General features: G+C 44.8%; 1 protein-coding gene across 1 annotated transcript in view; it reads left to right on the forward strand.

Annotated features, from left to right (window-relative positions):
• The window catches only part of LOC109835709, a 16,880-nt gene extending 2,424 nt beyond the window's left edge, over positions 1-14,456 (forward strand). The window contains exon 4 of the mRNA XM_020403712.1: positions 14,188-14,456. Coding sequence (XP_020259301.1) covers positions 14,188-14,456 — 269 coding nt within the window. The remainder of the gene's footprint in view (positions 1-14,187) is intronic.

Raw genomic sequence — 19,976 nt, forward strand, 5'->3', positions numbered from 1 at the left:
TAACCCTAGGTCAACGCCAGTCAACGCGTTGCGACAAAAAGTCAACACATGGTGATCCGAAACCCTAAGCCAGCTCAATGTGGCAGAGGTAGTTCAAAGTCAACTCAATGACACGAGCCAAACTCAATTCATCAGCTGCAGACTCGAGACTCCGACGACGGACAAGCGATAAACGCAGCGCCGGAAGAACTTCGGCTATTCGTCAAAGCATCGAATAGACCGAAAATCGAAGGAGCCAAGAGTTGAAGCTAACCACAGGTCCTTACACCGACTGAAGGCCAGACCAATCACATCCAAAGTATTCCAGCCTCTTCTATAAAAGAAACGAGTCAGGAACACTTTGGAGGGGGTATCTGTAGGCATCGAAAACTGCCTATAGGTCTCCACCCGGAATCACTCAAATCCGAGTTCGTACGAAGAATCTACGGGGAAACGATCAAAACACACCTACGGACGTCTCGGGATCCCGAAACACCCCCAGGGGTGTCTCAGAAATTCCGAGACACCCCAAGGGTGTCTCGGAATTTCCGAGACACCCTAGGGGTGTCTCGGATTTTCCGAGACACCCCTAGGGGTGTCTCGGAATTTCCGAGACACCCCAAGGGTGTCTCGGAATTTCCGAGACACCCTAGGGGTGTCTCGGATTTTTGGAGACACCCCAAGGGTGTCCCAGATCTGTGCGGACACCCCTGGGGTGTCCTAGATCTGTGCGGACGCCCCCCTCTTGTTTTCCTATAAATAGGACCCCCTTACCTCATTTGGAATGATCTGGATTTTTGGAGAGCCTCGGCGAAGCCCTGCTGCAGCAAACACTGATCGAGCACTTCAACCGAGGAGGAGAGGTCTAAATCAGTCTTCATCACCCGTTCTCATCCTTCCTTAGTATTAGCCTTTAGCGTTAATACTAAGAAGAGCTATTACCTCGCTTTAGCCGAGGTATACGCTTAGAACTTCTAGATCTCACGCGGATCGACGAAGTTCTGTCCGATATTTCTGGATTAGAAGTTTCTAGATCTCACGCGGATCGACGAAACTCTGTCCGATTTATCCGGAACGGATCTGATTGCCCCGGTGGTCCACGGATATCAACATCCCTGTCACAGGCCAAAGACCTACGCAAGCGAGACCGCACCAAAACGGGATCTCGTGTTTATTTTCGAAAAGTTGTAATCTTTGTTTTGTTGCACAAGGAGGTCTTATAAAAAGACTGACCTTTTATCGATTCTTGTTGTAACGTTTAAAGTTGTAACAGATTCAAAGCAATGAAAACAGCAACTTTCCCCGAAAACAAACACGCGTCGCCGGGTAGTCTATTCCCGTGAGAAAGACGAAGTCTACGTATTCAATATCGTAGCACTAAGAGCGTTAACTCTCTTAGCACAACGTCACATGCGGAACGTACTTAAACAATCCGCATGCTAGCCCGACTCAAACGGTAGTCGGTAAAGGCTTATCAAACCCGTTGATGGCTGAGGGTTTGCCAAAAATCCTATAAATACGAGAGTCACTGACGCATCAGCTTCATTAGTTGGTCTCGTGACTTGAGAATCCAATAAATTCAGGATAAAATCCACACATGCAGATGAATCAGCTTTAACAGTTGGTCCTGTAGCCCCAACACTCGGGACCGCGATGCTCCAATACCTTAAGAGCTTAAACTGTGTATACTCCAGCAAACGTACGAGTATAAACTGTGTTAATGACGAGTCAAAACCCTAAGGGTCAACGTCGGTTACCGCGTAACTGTAGGCATGGAAAATTGCCTATAGGTCTCCACGAACGGTTCAGTGTCAAGAGTGACGATGAACGTCACTATCCGAGCCACAGGAATCCAATTGACGTCGACGAACGACTGAAGTGAATCGACGAGCTACGTGAGCGTATAGGATTTCGGATCAACCAAGACCCGGACCAATCGGGAACCCGGCACTGCTCACAAATAAGACAACGCCCTTCGTGCCTCGACCACTCTACAGATAATCCACCCACCAGAGCAGATCAAACTCTTCGTCAAGCATCCAACGCACCCGGAATCACTCAAATCCGAGGTCGGACGAAGAATCTACAGGGAAAACAACCAAATCACCTCAAACGGAGTCTCGGGAGGTCGAAACACCCCGGGGGTGTCTAGGAAAAGCCTAGACACCCTAGGGTGTCTCGGCCCAAGCCGAGACACCCTAGGGTGTCTCGGCCGTGTCTCGGATTTCTTGGGACACCCTAGGGGTGTCTAGAGGTCCCCTACCTACCCCCACACACTCCTAAACACTATAAATAGCCCCCTTGGGCCTTTGGAAAGGAGGAGGATTTTTGGAGAGCCTTAGCGAAGCCCTGCTGCAGTGAAGAGTGGCCGTGAGCTTCAACAAGAAGAGGAGAGGTCTTGATCAGAGCCTTCATCATCCGATCCTTAGTATTAGCCCTTGGCGTTAATACTAAGAAGAGCTAATACCTCGCTTTAACCGAGGTATACGCTTATAGCTTCTAGATCTCATGCGGATCGACGAAGTTCTGCTTCTATAACCCTTCGCGGATAGACGAAGCTCTGCCCGATTTTCTCGGAGCGGATCTGATTGCCCGGTGGTCCACGGATATCAACATCCCCGTCACAGGCCAAAGACCCACGCAAGCAAGAGATGACAAACAGATCTTGCGTTTGTTTGAAAAGAGTTGTATTTCTTTTGTTTTCATTGTGTACCGGTCTTATAAAAAGGCTATCTTTTTGTTTCATTGTAACGATTGAAGTTGTAATGAATGCAGCAATGAATACAGCAACTTTTTCCGCAAACAACTATCAGGCTGGGGGTGCGGATGAATCTCGAAAGAGAAACACCCGGGAAGCGGATTCTCCTGCACTCGCACCACGTGGCGTCTCCGCGTCGCCCAACGTGGTCGAGATCGCAGATCTGGGCATCTCCTCCCCCAAGAAGATGGCTACTGAAGGCGCTCCAGCTGTATCAAAGAGGGCGCTCCAAAGGCGGCGTCAACGCCTTGCTCGTCAAATGGCCAAGGCTTTGGAGCCTATGGACGGGGTCCGCTACAACGAAGACCTCAAATTGAGACAGCGCCTGGGGCAACAACGGTATGTAACCAACTCCTCCTCTCTGGCAGAAACGAACAAGTGGGTTCGTGTCACGAGGACTCGATCAACCCTCGAAGAGCGGATCAAGAAGAGCCGTGCACTGCTCGCGCATGCTCGAGCTCTCCTACAGAAAGCGGAGGAGATGCAGAAAGAAGAGGTGGTCAAGAATCCGCCAAAACTCAAGCAAGTGTGGAGGCTAAAGGCGAAACCAACGCCTAAGCCGAGAGTTGAAGATGTTGCTGCCCAATCTTCACCAAATCCAAGTCCCGTTCCCCTTACCCCGGCACCTCCGGTGGGGTCAGGTATGAACACGGATCCTTCAACATCCAGGGTTCCTGTGAAAGGTCGCCTCGGTCCCTTACCAGGGAATCGAGGTAAAGTATCTATCAAGGAACGATTGGGTCCGTTGAAAGGTCCTCAAATGATAAATCCGACTGGGGGTCGTTCTAACTCCCCCCAGGAAAATATCAAAGGGAAAACCCCTATTACCGACCGCATCGGGTTGCGTGTCAAAGTTCAAGAGCCCGTTAAGTTCTTACGTTCACAAAAGCATAGACTGGAACGAGCGACTCTTGAGAACGCTAATAAAGCGTTACATTCGTCTGATGATGATAATATTGTATCTGCAAAATCGTGTCAACACTCTATAGGTTGCTCCAGTTATCAAACTGACGAGTTGTACTATAGAGCTGGGGGTGCGAATAAGCCTTGGAAGCGAAACGCACGAGACGCGGAGCCTCACTGCCCGTGTGCTAACATCATCAAGGCGGTGTTATCAGAATGCTGCTGCTCTGAAGCTCCAAGGAGAGTTTCGGTGTTGTAGGCATCAAAAATTGCCTATAGGTCTTCACGAACGGTTCAGTGTTAAAGAGCGACGATGAACGTCACTATCCGATCCACAGGAGTCCAAACGACGTCGACGAACGACCGAAGTGAATCGACGAGCTACGTAAGCTGATAGGATCTCGGAACAACGAAGACCCGGACCAATCGGGAACCCGGCACTGTTCACAAAAAGGACAACGCCCCTCGCGCCTTGACCACTCTACAGATAATCCTCGGAAATTCCGAGACACCCTTGGGGTGTCTCGGAAATTCCGAGACACCCCTAGGGGTGTCTCGGATTTTCCGAGACACCCCTAGGGGTGTCTCGGAATTTCCGAGACACCCCAAGGGTGTCTCGGAATTTCCGAGACACCCTAGGGGTGTCTCGGATTTTTGGAGACACCCCAAGGGTGTCCCAGATCTGTGCGGACACCCCTGGGGTGTCCTAGATCTGTGCGGACGCCCCCCCTCTTGTTTTCCTATAAATAGGACCCCCTTACCTCATTTGGAATGATCTGGATTTTTGGAGAGCCTCGGCGAAGCCCTGCTGCAGCAAACACTGATCGAGCACTTCAACCGAGGAGGAGAGGTCTAAATCAGCCTTCATCACCCGTTCCCCTCTTTCCTTAGTATTAGCCTTTAGCGTTAATACTAAGAAGAGCTAATACCTCGCTTTAGCCGAGGTATACGCTTATAGCTTCTAGATCTCACGCGGATCGACGAAGTTCTGTCCGATATTTCTGGATCAGAAGTTTCTAGATCTCACGCGGATCGACGAAACTCTGTCCGATTTATCCGGACCAGATCTGATTGCCCGGGTGGTCCACGGATATCAACATCCCCGTCACAGGCCAAAGACCCACGCAAGCGAGACCGCACCAAAACGGGATCTCGTGTTTATTTTCGATAAAGTTGTAACCTTTTGTTTTCATTTTAATCCTGTTGTAACGATTGAAGTTGTAACAGATTCCAAAGCAATGAAAACAGCGACTTTCACCGAAAACAAGCTGGCGACCACAGTGGGAGCCAACGGCATCGCAACCGACGCCGTCGTGACGCAACCGGCCCTCAAGATCCGGGTGAACGAAGAGGTCGAGTACGAGTTCGACCAGCAGAAGTACGAAGAATACCTCTCTTCCTCCTCCTCCAGATCCGCCTCTCCAAGTAGGCGAAAGAAGGCATCCTCCTCCAGAGTCGTTCGTGGGACCCTCGGCTCAAAGACCCAAGATCCCTTAGCCATCGCTGCACTTGCACCACGTGGCGACTCCGCGTTGCCCAACGTGGTCAAGATCGCAGATCTGGGCTCCTCCCCTAAGAAGGTGGCTACTGAAGGCGCTCCAGCTATATCAAAGAGGGCACTCCAAAGGCGGCGTCAACGTCTTGCTCGTCAAATGGCCAAGGCTTTGGAGCCTATGGATGGGGTCCGCTACAGCGAAGATCTCAAAGCGAGACAACGCCAAGAGCAACAAAGGTATATAACCAGCCCCTCCTCTCAAGCAGGAACAAACAAGTGGGTGCGTGTTACAAGGAACCGCTCCACTCTTGAAGAGAGAATCAGGAAGCGCCGTGCACTCCTTGCGCATGCCCGAGCTCTCTTGAAGAAAGCAGAGGAGATGCAAAAAGAAGAGGCGGTCAAGACTCCGCCAAAACTCAAACAGACGTGGGTGCTAAAGGCGAACCCAACGCCTAAGACAAAAGTGAAAGAAGTTGCTGCCCAACCTTCACCAAGGCCAAATCCTGTTCCCCTTACCCCGGCACCTCCGGTAGGGTCAGGTATGAAAACAGACCCTTCAACCTCCAAGGTTCCTGTGAAAGGTCGCCTCGGTCCCTTACCAGGGAATCGAGGTAAAGTACCTATCAAGGAGCGCTTGGGTCCATTGAAAGGTCACCAAGTTTCAAATCAAACTGGGGGTCGAATTAATCCCCCCACGAAAGATGAGAAAGGGAAAGCCCCTATCACCGACCGCATCGGATTGCGAGTCGAAATACAAGAGCCCGTTCAATTTTTATGTTCACAAAAACGTAAACTTGAACGGGCCACTTTTGAGAAAACTAACAAAACATCCCATGCCAAAAGGGAAGCACACTCATCCGAGGATGATGGTGTTTTACCAAGGAGCACATGCCAACACTCTATAGGTTGCTCCAGTTACCAAGCTGATGAGCTGTACTATAGAGCTGGTGGTATGGGGAAATCTCGAAAGAAGTATGTGCAGGACATGGAGTCTCGCTGCCCGTGCGCCAACATAATCAAGGCAGTGCTGTCAGAATGCTCTTGTGCTCAAACCCCAAGGAGAATTTCAGTATTTGACAGAATTTCCACCGGAACGTCTGAAGCTAAGCCTAGGCGTTTCCAGCGAAGAAGAAGGATAGTCAAAGACAGAGAATTCCCGAAGGTCACCATCAACATGGCCAGCAAAGGAGCATCGACAGGGGACAATCCCGAGTCAATCCCGTTGGTACCCTGGTATCTAACTCACCTACAGTCCGGAACCATTACACGAGGGACTTATGGTAGGGTTCGGACGAGATTACCATCAGAAGATGAAGCATCAGATGCCGGCTCCGCAATTGCTTCGGACAACACGGTATCCAGCGAGGGACAACCCCGCGAGGTACTCATGATCAGTGCCGAGCAGATGAACAAAATGCTTGAAGACGCCCTAGCTCGGCAGAAAGAAGCTTTCAAATTCGAGATGGAAATGACCCTACAGCGGATGAGGGAGATGCACGATCAGCAACTCGCAGCTTTGACAACTCATCAAGAGGAGCCCACTCGACCCAATCATCAGAACCAAGAAGAGAATGAACGGGAAGGGAATAATGTCATCATTCCCCCTGTCAACACGTCTAGCATAGGGCAAGCTCGAGAGGTGTGCATGGCCAACACCGAGCAGATAGCCAAAATCATTGAAGAGGCCCTGGCTAAGCAGAAGGAAATCTTCAAGTTTGAAATGGAAATGGCTATGCACGAGCTTTGTCGAGCCAGCTAGTTGAGTCCAACCGTCATACCCAGAACGCCGCAATTGACAGCGATCCGGAAGTGGACGAAGTCGTCATGGCCGACGCACCACCCAAGAATACTGGGGGTGGCCGTATCATTCCTCCCGACAATTGTCCAAAACAGGATATGGATCAGGCCGAAAAGATGGAGGATCTCGAAAGAAAAATCGACGCCCTGATATCTGCTCGAGAGGTGAAGAGGACCGGCATTCCGTGTCCTTACCCGAAAGAGTGGGATTCGATCCCGTATCCAGCGAAGTTCAGCTTGATCAACTTCACGCCATTCGGCGGGAAGGGCTCCCCCACTCAGCATCTGATCTACTTCAAGTCCCACTTGGGGGTGATCTCTGGCAACGAGCCTTTGATGGTTCGGTCATTCGTTGGCACCCTTCGCGGGCCCGCCTTCGATTGGTACCGCCGTCTCAAGCCCGGAAGCATCAACAGCTGGGAGGACTTGGAAAGCATGTTTCTCGCCCATTTCTTCGATGATGACACCGAGGTGTCGATCAGGACACTCTTCGACGAGAAACAAAAAGGCGGAGAGTCGGTGGATACCTTCATCAAACGCTTCCGCAATCAGGCAATGAACTGCAGGGATCCCGTCACGGAGGAATTCCTCTTGCAGACTTGTCAGAACAACTTGTCCATTAACATCTTGGACGTGATGGGAATAGAGCCGCTCAATACCTGGAAAGAGTTGAAGGCTCGAGGAGAACAAGCTGAACGCTTCATCAGAAGGCGGAAGATCGAGAGAAACCAACCGATGGTTAATCCTCCGGATTCGGATCTCGTACCTCATGATGAAGAGGACGTACCTGCAACGGTTATTGACGATGATCAAACGTCACAACAGCAGCCCTGGGAACAACAGGAGAATTCGGACGAGGAGCTCCAAAACGAGTACTCGTTCAAAGACGAAGACGTTCCAGCTATCTTCGAGACCCTTCTCGAAAACAACAAAATCAAACTCCCGCCCATCACGCATCAAGAGGAAGATGGCGATTCTGCGGATCCAACGTACTGCGAGTACCACAGAAGGATCCTCCACCCCACCAAGGAATGCTTTGCTCTCAAGAATAGCATCCAGACCTTGGTTGAAGCCGGCGTTATAACGCTAGGGTAAGCCAATTGAAAACGGCAATACTCCAAAGAGTACAAGAGTATAAACTGTTCCTCAATACTCCAAAGAGTACAAGAGTATAAACTGTTCCTCAATACTCCAAAGAGTACAAGAGTATAAACTGTTCCTCAATACTCCAAAGAGTACAAGAGTATAAACTGTTCCTCAATACTCCAAAGAGTACAAGAGTATAAACTGTTCCTCAATACTCCAAAGAGTACAAGAGTATAAACTGTTCCTCAATACTCCAAAGAGTACAAGAGTATAAACTGTTCCTCAATACTCCAAAGAGTACAAGAGTATAAACTGTTCCTCAATACTCCAAAGAGTACAAGAGTATAAACTGTTCCTCAATACTCCAAAGAGTACAAGAGTATAAACTGTTCCTCAATACTCCAAAGAGTACAAGAGTATAAACTGTTCCTCAATACTCCAAAGAGTACAAGAGTATAAACTGTTCCTCAATACTCCAAAGAGTACAAGAGTATAAACTGTTCCTCAATACTCCAAAGAGTACAAGAGTATAAACTGTTCCTCAATACTCCAAAGAGTACAAGAGTATAAACTGTTCCTCAATACTCCAAAGAGTACAAGAGTATAAACTGTTCCTCAATACTCCAAAGAGTACAAGAGTATAAACTGTTCCTCAATACTCCAAAGAGTACAAGAGTATAAACTGTTCCTCAATACTCCAAAGAGTACAAGAGTATAAACTGTTCCTCAATACTCCAAAGAGTACAAGAGTATAAACTGTTCCTCAATACTCCAAAGAGTACAAGAGTATAAACTGTTCCTCAATACTCCAAAGAGTACAAGAGTATAAACTGTTCCTCAATACTCCAAAGAGTACAAGAGTATAAACTGTTCCTCAATACTCCAAAGAGTACAAGAGTATAAACTGTTCCTCAATACTCCAAAGAGTACAAGAGTATAAACTGTTCCTCAATACTCCAAAGAGTACAAGAGTATAAACTGTTCCTCAATACTCCAAAGAGTACAAGAGTATAAACTGTTCCTCAATACTCCAAAGAGTACAAGAGTATAAACTGTTCCTCAATACTCCAAAGAGTACAAGAGTATAAACTGTTCCTCAATACTCCAAAGAGTACAAGAGTATAAACTGTTCCTCAATACTCCAAAGAGTACAAGAGTATAAACTGTTCCTCAATACTCCAAAGAGTACAAGAGTATAAACTGTTCCTCAATACTCCAAAGAGTACAAGAGTATAAACTGTTCCTCAATACTCCAAAGAGTACAAGAGTATAAACTGTTCCTCAATACTCCAAAGAGTACAAGAGTATAAACTGTTCCTCAATACTCCAAAGAGTACAAGAGTATAAACTGTTCCTCAATACTCCAAAGAGTACAAGAGTATAAACTGTTCCTCAATACTCCAAAGAGTACAAGAGTATAAACTGTTCCTCAATACTCCAAAGAGTACAAGAGTATAAACTGTTCCTCAATACTCCAAAGAGTACAAGAGTATAAACTGTTCCTCAATACTCCAAAGAGTACAAGAGTATAAACTGTTCCTCAATACTCCAAAGAGTACAAGAGTATAAACTGTTCCTCAATACTCCAAAGAGTACAAGAGTATAAACTGTTCCTCAATACTCCAAAGAGTACAAGAGTATAAACTGTTCCTCAATACTCCAAAGAGTACAAGAGTATAAACTGTTCCTCAATACTCCAAAGAGTACAAGAGTATAAACTGTTCCTCAATACTCCAAAGAGTACAAGAGTATAAACTGTTCCTCAATACTCCAAAGAGTACAAGAGTATAAACTGTTCCTCAATACTCCAAAGAGTACAAGAGTATAAACTGTTCCTCAATACTCCAAAGAGTACAAGAGTATAAACTGTTCCTCAATACTCCAAAGAGTACAAGAGTATAAACTGTTCCTCAATACTCCAAAGAGTACAAGAGTATAAACTGTTCCTCAATACTCCAAAGAGTACAAGAGTATAAACTGTTCCTCAATACTCCAAAGAGTACAAGAGTATAAACTGTTCCTCAATACTCCAAAGAGTACAAGAGTATAAACTGTTCCTCAATACTCCAAAGAGTACAAGAGTATAAACTGTTCCTCAATACTCCAAAGAGTACAAGAGTATAAACTGTTCCTCAATACTCCAAAGAGTACAAGAGTATAAACTGTTCCTCAATACTCCAAAGAGTACAAGAGTATAAACTGTTCCTCAATACTCCAAAGAGTACAAGAGTATAAACTGTTCCTCAATACTCCAAAGAGTACAAGAGTATAAACTGTTCCTCAATACTCCAAAGAGTACAAGAGTATAAACTGTTCCTCAATACTCCAAAGAGTACAAGAGTATAAACTGTTCCTCAATACTCCAAAGAGTACAAGAGTATAAACTGTTCCTCAATACTCCAAAGAGTACAAGAGTATAAACTGTTCCTCAATACTCCAAAGAGTACAAGAGTATAAACTGTTCCTCAATACTCCAAAGAGTACAAGAGTATAAACTGTTCCTCAATACTCCAAAGAGTACAAGAGTATAAACTGTTCCTCAATACTCCAAAGAGTACAAGAGTATAAACTGTTCCTCAATACTCCAAAGAGTACAAGAGTATAAACTGTTCCTCAATACTCCAAAGAGTACAAGAGTATAAACTGTTCCTCAATACTCCAAAGAGTACAAGAGTATAAACTGTTCCTCAATACTCCAAAGAGTACAAGAGTATAAACTGTTCCTCAATACTCCAAAGAGTACAAGAGTATAAACTGTTCCTCAATACTCCAAAGAGTACAAGAGTATAAACTGTTCCTCAATACTCCAAAGAGTACAAGAGTATAAACTGTTCCTCAATACTCCAAAGAGTACAAGAGTATAAACTGTTCCTCAATACTCCAAAGAGTACAAGAGTATAAACTGTTCCTCAATACTCCAAAGAGTACAAGAGTATAAACTGTTCCTCAATACTCCAAAGAGTACAAGAGTATAAACTGTTCCTCAATACTCCAAAGAGTACAAGAGTATAAACTGTTCCTCAATACTCCAAAGAGTACAAGAGTATAAACTGTTCCTCAATACTCCAAAGAGTACAAGAGTATAAACTGTTCCTCAATACTCCAAAGAGTACAAGAGTATAAACTGTTCCTCAATACTCCAAAGAGTACAAGAGTATAAACTGTTCCTCAATACTCCAAAGAGTACAAGAGTATAAACTGTTCCTCAATACTCCAAAGAGTACAAGAGTATAAACTGTTCCTCAATACTCCAAAGAGTACAAGAGTATAAACTGTTCCTCAATACTCCAAAGAGTACAAGAGTATAAACTGTTCCTCAATACTCCAAAGAGTACAAGAGTATAAACTGTTCCTCAATACTCCAAAGAGTACAAGAGTATAAACTGTTCCTCAATACTCCAAAGAGTACAAGAGTATAAACTGTTCCTCAATACTCCAAAGAGTACAAGAGTATAAACTGTTCCTCAATACTCCAAAGAGTACAAGAGTATAAACTGTTCCTCAATACTCCAAAGAGTACAAGAGTATAAACTGTTCCTCAATACTCCAAAGAGTACAAGAGTATAAACTGTTCCTCAATACTCCAAAGAGTACAAGAGTATAAACTGTTCCTCAATACTCCAAAGAGTACAAGAGTATAAACTGTTCCTCAATACTCCAAAGAGTACAAGAGTATAAACTGTTCCTCAATACTCCAAAGAGTACAAGAGTATAAACTGTTCCTCAATACTCCAAAGAGTACAAGAGTATAAACTGTTCCTCAATACTCCAAAGAGTACAAGAGTATAAACTGTTCCTCAATACTCCAAAGAGTACAAGAGTATAAACTGTTCCTCAATACTCCAAAGAGTACAAGAGTATAAACTGTTCCTCAATACTCCAAAGAGTACAAGAGTATAAACTGTTCCTCAATACTCCAAAGAGTACAAGAGTATAAACTGTTCCTCAATACTCCAAAGAGTACAAGAGTATAAACTGTTCCTCAATACTCCAAAGAGTACAAGAGTATAAACTGTTCCTCAATACTCCAAAGAGTACAAGAGTATAAACTGTTCCTCAATACTCCAAAGAGTACAAGAGTATAAACTGTTCCTCAATACTCCAAAGAGTACAAGAGTATAAACTGTTCCTCAATACTCCAAAGAGTACAAGAGTATAAACTGTTCCTCAATACTCCAAAGAGTACAAGAGTATAAACTGTTCCTCAATACTCCAAAGAGTACAAGAGTATAAACTGTTCCTCAATACTCCAAAGAGTACAAGAGTATAAACTGTTCCTCAATACTCCAAAGAGTACAAGAGTATAAACTGTTCCTCAATACTCCAAAGAGTACAAGAGTATAAACTGTTCCTCAATACTCCAAAGAGTACAAGAGTATAAACTGTTCCTCAATACTCCAAAGAGTACAAGAGTATAAACTGTTCCTCAATACTCCAAAGAGTACAAGAGTATAAACTGTTCCTCAATACTCCAAAGAGTACAAGAGTATAAACTGTTCCTCAATACTCCAAAGAGTACAAGAGTATAAACTGTTCCTCAATACTCCAAAGAGTACAAGAGTATAAACTGTTCCTCAATACTCCAAAGAGTACAAGAGTATAAACTGTTCCTCAATACTCCAAAGAGTACAAGAGTATAAACTGTTCCTCAATACTCCAAAGAGTACAAGAGTATAAACTGTTCCTCAATACTCCAAAGAGTACAAGAGTATAAACTGTTCCTCAATACTCCAAAGAGTACAAGAGTATAAACTGTTCCTCAATACTCCAAAGAGTACAAGAGTATAAACTGTTCCTCAATACTCCAAAGAGTACAAGAGTATAAACTGTTCCTCAATACTCCAAAGAGTACAAGAGTATAAACTGTTCCTCAATACTCCAAAGAGTACAAGAGTATAAACTGTTCCTCAATACTCCAAAGAGTACAAGAGTATAAACTGTTCCTCAATACTCCAAAGAGTACAAGAGTATAAACTGTTCCTCAATACTCCAAAGAGTACAAGAGTATAAACTGTTCCTCAATACTCCAAAGAGTACAAGAGTATAAACTGTTCCTCAATACTCCAAAGAGTACAAGAGTATAAACTGTTCCTCAATACTCCAAAGAGTACAAGAGTATAAACTGTTCCTCAATACTCCAAAGAGTACAAGAGTATAAACTGTTCCTCAATACTCCAAAGAGTACAAGAGTATAAACTGTTCCTCAATACTCCAAAGAGTACAAGAGTATAAACTGTTCCTCAATACTCCAAAGAGTACAAGAGTATAAACTGTTCCTCAATACTCCAAAGAGTACAAGAGTATAAACTGTTCCTCAATACTCCAAAGAGTACAAGAGTATAAACTGTTCCTCAATACTCCAAAGAGTACAAGAGTATAAACTGTTCCTCAATACTCCAAAGAGTACAAGAGTATAAACTGTTCCTCAATACTCCAAAGAGTACAAGAGTATAAACTGTTCGGAGAAGATGAACAGGGTCACCGAGTTAAGAACAAAGAGTCTTCATTAAAAATCTTTCGAAAAAGAAGAGGCAAAAAGTCGGATGACTTTTGATTTGACCCTCAGCGGTCTATTTATAAACAGCTATGTGCTGTCAAATCGGGGCGAGATTCTAGGCCCAGAATCCCGCCAAACGCGGCCTGTGCGTCTGCGTTGCTTGAACTTCCGAACGCAGAGTTCAACCCTGCGTTTTAATGTTTTAGCACAAAGAAATTTACTTGTGCGTCTGCATTATTTGAGCTCCTGAACGTAGAATTCAACTCTGCGTTTCAATTCGATAACACAGGAAATCTACCTGTGCGTTCTAACTCAACCAAACGAATTCCTCTATGTTTAAAGCCAAGACATGGTTCCAAATAAATAGAGGGAGGCTGATGTCAGCTGTCAAGGTGACTAAGGCCGAGAAGAAACAGACAACTCCACTGTGGAGTCTATTGGATGGGTACAGGCAGATTATAATCAGCAACACGAAAGCCGATTCGTCCAAGCGCGCAAACCATTCTTCTAAGTGGCTTAACATTCCAACAAAGAGTAAGTTGAGCTGATCAAGAAAAGAAATAGAGTAAGAATCTTCTGAGGCTGCCCTCCTAACCACATTTAGGATAAAGCCCCTCCCATGTGGGCTTGCGATTCTCCCTATCTATGCCAACGGATCTGTCTTAAGCCCAGAATTACTCGATCTCACGAAAGACAACCTCGCTGACAAGTTTGCAGATGATGTTTCTATGGTTGCTTCGCTATCTTTCACTCTCTCTTACCCAACTCTTGCAGCTGCGCTTCACATGTTCGTCAATGCCTACAAGAACGTCCTTGCTGTTGCTGTTATCTCTGTTGTATCTGTTGAGAACGCTACTGCTCTTGCCTCTAAGGAAAAAGGGAAAAAGGATGAGCCTGTCGGCGAGTCAGACGATGACTTGGGCTTTAGTTTGTTTGACTAAGTTCGTTGTTATCAAGACTCAAAAGCTATCTTGTTTGGTTCGAGGAAACAGGATTTCAGCATTCCAACAACCAGGTTCGCAATATCCTCAAATCAGACGAAGTGAACAATCAACTAAATTTTTAGGATCCAAAATATTCCGAAAATTCGTCCCAGTCAACTGCGAACTTTCGAAAACTTTGGAGGGGGTTCTGTAGGCTGTCTAAAAATCACAATGGATAGCTAATCCCTATTAAGCCCCGACAATGAAAGTTATAATCAGACGACTTTCTAATCATTGCATCCGCAACTCTACAATCGCTACAAACATGATCTCATCTCTAAGATGATTGATCTTGATGGCTGCGACAACAGCATGACTAATATTATATTAGCAACTATTAGAGATGCTGATGAGTAGTGTAATGATTTCAAAAATAAAAGGTTGGACTTAGTTGGTGAGTTGCTTGGTAGAGAGTTGTGGGTAAATATTCGTCTAAAAATCACTATGGATGATTGATTCCCGACAAGTTCCAACAACGAAAGCTACAATCAAATAGCTTTCATGCCGACAAATGAAGGTTGCAAATAGAGGACTTTTCACACAGATCGAAAGCTACAATCAAATAGCTTTCATGCCGACAAATGAAGGTTGCAAATAGAGGACTTTTCACACAGATCGAGAAGAGTTACAATTCAACGACGCTTCCGACAGCTGATGAAAATTCTATTCAGTTGCCTTCACAATCAACAGTGAGAGTTACAATCTGACGACTCTCATATCCTATAACAGGCAAAGATCAATAAGCAGTAGCCTTTGTAATGTCATAATGGACGAGGTTACAAGTCAACAACCTCTCTTAAACGCAAGGTCCACATCTGCGTTTCCCAAATGCAAAACGCAGACGAACTATGCATTCCCCAACAGATGTCCAACTCTGCAACGCAGAGTTAAAATACAAAATGCACGAACTGTGCGTTCTTCAGCAAACACTCAACACTGCGTCCCAAACTCAGGACGCATAGTTGAGACTCAATACACGAGCGGCATGTGCGTCTCAAATCTCTAACAGAGATTTAACTCTGTGTCTCAAGCCTTGGACGCAGAGTTAAGGCCTAAAACGCCAACTGGGGCATTTTGACTTGTTCAAACACAAGCTGAACGGCCTCAAAACCATTATCCCACGTTCTGAGGGATTTTTTCCCACTTAGGAGCGGATTTAGGGGTTGGTTACACCCCTAATCCTCCTATAAATAATCGACTTACTCAACTGAGTAAGGGGTTGACGTGTGCTGGCATCAAAACCGCATAAGGTTAACAAGTCTTGGAAACTTAACCGCACGAAGGAGGAGACCTCTCTGAAAATCAACAAACTACCTATTAGTTAGTCCATCAAATCAAAGGGGATCCCTTCATCAGCGACAAATCAACTTGGCTATTAACTGAATCTTCGGTTCTAACAACTCTGTTACAGAGTTTCAACTCGCTTTGAGTTCTGAAACTCATTTAAGAGTTCGTAATTATGCTTGCAACGCAAGTTAATTACATCAAACCAGTTATTCGGTTCTCAACAACTCTTTTCAGAGTTTTCAACCCGTTCTGAGTTCATTAGACTCGTTAAGAGTTCTAAACCGAATTCATCACACAAGTCAATTATTCCTGTGAGATAGGATGGTCAGATGGTCAACGAGAAGCAAACTCGACGCGAGCATTCGATGGAGGCATCTCATCGCCACCGTGAAGAACCCAGAAGAGAAGCAAACTCGACGCGAGCATTCGATGGAGGCATCTCATCGCCACCGTGAAGAACCCAGAATTAAACAAAGGGGAGAATCCAGATCATTCTCCTCTCTTTTGTAATCAGGAAATCTAATTGTAATTGAGATTAAACGAATACAAATCAATTTTCCTTTATTTCTTTTTACTGCAAATTTTCCACAAACAAAAGATGGCGACTCTGCTGGGGACTAGCTTCTCTGACGAGGAAGTGGTGGTGCAATCTGACGTTCACCTCACTAGGACCACCATCGAAACTCTCGTCGTAGAGTTCGACCAAGCTAAGTACGAGGAGGCTCTCTCCTCTGGATCGCTTAGCCCTAAAGCTAGGCGTGATACCCACAAGATCTCTAAGGAGCTCGTAATTACTACTGAGATGCCAAAGAAAGCCCTCTCCTTTGGCCATGACCTTAAACTTGCTCTGCGAGTTGAAGACTCCTCACCCGTATCACTACGGCACATAATAGGTCAAAAAAGACCTATGTCGGAGGAAAACCCAACCAACGCCGACGACACTGCAGCCAAGGCATTGAAACAAGCTAAGAAAAACGCCGCTCGACGAAGGAGAAGATCCATGCGGTGAGCATATTTGCGGAATAGCCGAGCTACGGCCCAACGCAAGAACTGCGTTTCTAAAAATCTGCCCGAACTCTGCATTTCTGCTCCAGAGCGCACACTTCGTGGCAATGAACCCGACTATGAGCCTCGGGTTATCCAGCTCAAACGCAACCCTCAGTGGCGCGTTGTTCAATCCAGACGCACACCTCAAGAGTGCGTCCCAAAACGTGACCTCCAAAGGCAGATTCAATCATCTGAACGCACGCCACAGCCGTGCGTTCAGTCAGAACACGACCCTCAATGGTCTGTTCAAACAGCCAAACGCACACCACAAGGGTGCGTTCGTCCAGAACACGACCCCCAGAGGTCTATTCAATCATCCAAACGCACACCGCAGGTGTGCGTTCAATCAAAACCCGACCCTCAGAGGTCTGGTTCATCAACCAAACACACATCACAAGTGTGCGTTCAAACAAAGAACGACCCTCAGGGGTCTGTTTCATCATCAAAACGCACACCTCAAGTGTGCGTTCAACCAAAACAAGACCCATAGGGGTCGTTTCAACATCAAAACGCACACCATAAGTGTGCGTTCAATCAGGACAAGATCCACAAGGATCTGTTCCATCAGTCAAACACAGGCCTCAACCTCGTATTTATAAACCTAAACGGGACCCTCGTGTTTCGTCTCAAGAACACGACATGGTCCGTAAGATTCAAGAGGGACAGCATGGATTTAAGGTCCATGTTCGACCCATCCAAGGGCAGGGGGTTCCATCCCCACCTTCACGAGAACTTTCCTAGGTCTCCGACTTGTGTGAATTACTATCAAGAGGAAGGCCAACACAGCAAGTGGCTCATTCATGCCAGTGTGAACGGTTCATTTCCGCTGTCCTCTCCGAATGCAGCTGTTGTTCACCTACGCCTAGACAGTCGGTGTTCAATAGATTAACGAATGTCGTTAGACCTCCCAAACGACAATGTCGCCAGAAGAAGACCTCTGAAATCAACTATCCTGAGGTTACTATCAACATGATCGGCAGAGGAAAAGCCTCGCATACCGATTCTGATGAGTCACAAAGAAGTCATTCCCCAACTGTTAGGGAAATTTGTGACCAGTTCGAAGGAGTATACGGCATACTCGGACTCGGACAGGAGCTATTTGCCCGGTTAACTATCAAAAGTTAGCCAAAGGGATTACAACAAGTGATGAACATTCGGCAATAGCCGAATCTTAATTTTCGAGCTCAGTCGGAGCACAAGAGGTATCCGTTTACATGGCGGGAAACCCTGAGGACATAGCCAAAAGAGTTGACGAACATCACGTCATACTCTAGGCGCAGCAAGAAACCCTTCTCCAAATGAAGAACATGTTGGCCCAGCTCCTGGCAGAAAAAGGCCAAAAACTTGAGTCTTCCCGGAAGACAACGTCAAAGGGAAAGCAAAAAGCATACGAACATTCAGATCGTGAGACTCACAACCTGGAATCCTCTTCTAAAGGTGAGAAGGAGATGGAAAAAGAACTACATCCTCAGTCCACTAAAATGGATGAACTGGAAGCTCGCCTCAATGCAATCGCAAACAGAAGTGAGCTCCGCGAAGAAGGAGTGGTGAGGCCTTACCCTGCTGAGTGGGATACAGCTCCATATCAACAGAAGTGAGCTCCGCGAAGAAGGAGTGGTGAGGCCTTACCCTGCTGAGTGGGATACAGCTCCATATCCACCGAAGTTCAAAGCTCCAACATTGAGTGGTGAGGCCTTACCCTGCTGAGTGGGATACAGCTCCATATCCACCGAAGTTCAAAGCTCCAACATTGCAACCTTTCGATGGCACAGGATCACCAAATCAGTATATCTACTACTTCAAGTCTCAGACTGGAGATGTAGTGGCAAACGACGCCATTCTGACCTGGCTATTCATCGGTACCCTCAAAGGTGTCGCCTTTGAGTGGTTTATGAAACTACCTGCTGGATCTATTCAGAAATGGGTAGATTTGGAAAGGCTTTTCTTGGCCAGATTCTTTGAAGACGACACAGAGGTCTCAGTCCCGACTCTTCTCGCCACTAAGCAGAAGAAGGGAGAATCTATCAAGACCTATGTTGAGAGATTCCGCAGCATGGCATTGCAATGCCCTTCAGGTATGACCCAATCAACCTTGGTTGAAACTTGCAGGCACAACTTGCAGACCCAGCTCCTTGCTCAGATGGGGGTAGCAGAATGTCACTCCTAGAGACAACTGGTATCGCAAGGAGAACAAGCCGAAGAGATTATCGCTCGGGTGAAAGCCGAAGAAGCTGCACAGCCCAAACCGCAACAGCAACGCAATCAAAACAACGCCCAGTGGTCTAAAGGAAAAGAGACCTTAGCAGCTGACTACACGCAAGTACCACCGCCCACGAAGCAAGGCAAAGCACAAAATAAGCAAAAAGTGCCCAAACAGTATTCCTTCAAGGAGGAGCATGTGGACACCTTATTCCAACTACTGCGGAAGAACAACAAGTTACAACTTCCTGAAATTAGGAAGCCAGAAGAGACAGGGAATGTAGATGACCCTAATTACTGCCGCTATCACAGGTTCCTAGGGCATCCTACCAGAAGATGTTACATCTTTAGATGACCCTAATTACTGCCGCTATCACAGGTTCCTAGGGCATCCTACCAGAAGATGTTACATCTTTAAGAACATTCTCCAAAATTTGGTGGACGCCAAGGTGCTCACTCTGAAACCTGAGCAAAAGACTGTCTCTACCAACATGATAGCAGTCCAGTTTGGTGACTTCCCTCCAGTGGCGACCACGAATGGCGTTGTCCCCATCCACAAGGGAGAAATGCACCTGAAGAATACTGACTTGCACAGTCAGAAAGACAAGGGGTTGATACCCCTCACCATCTCAAAAGGAGAAATCATGTGGGTCCACCCTGATCTAGTGGGAGACCAACAGTGGACGAATACCTCGTCCAAGAAGAAAGGAAGCAAGGCTAAGTCTTCCAACATGATTAGCCCCTCCATTACTGAGAACGATGACCACCTCAAGACCCTTATAGATTCAGAAGAAGAGAGGATTGCCCTGGCAGCATACTCAGGAGACAACCTTGGCACTCGGTCAGGAAAGGCTTACTTGAAAGACTACAACCAGAATACTCAAGAAGCTGAAGCACAGCCCCAAGACGCTGGGGGTTCTCTACCAAAGAAGCCGGCCGATAAAG

This window comes from Asparagus officinalis, chromosome 1, assembly GCF_001876935.1.
Source record: "Asparagus officinalis chromosome 1, Aspof.V1, whole genome shotgun sequence".
Lineage (NCBI taxonomy): Eukaryota > Viridiplantae > Streptophyta > Magnoliopsida > Asparagales > Asparagaceae > Asparagus > Asparagus officinalis.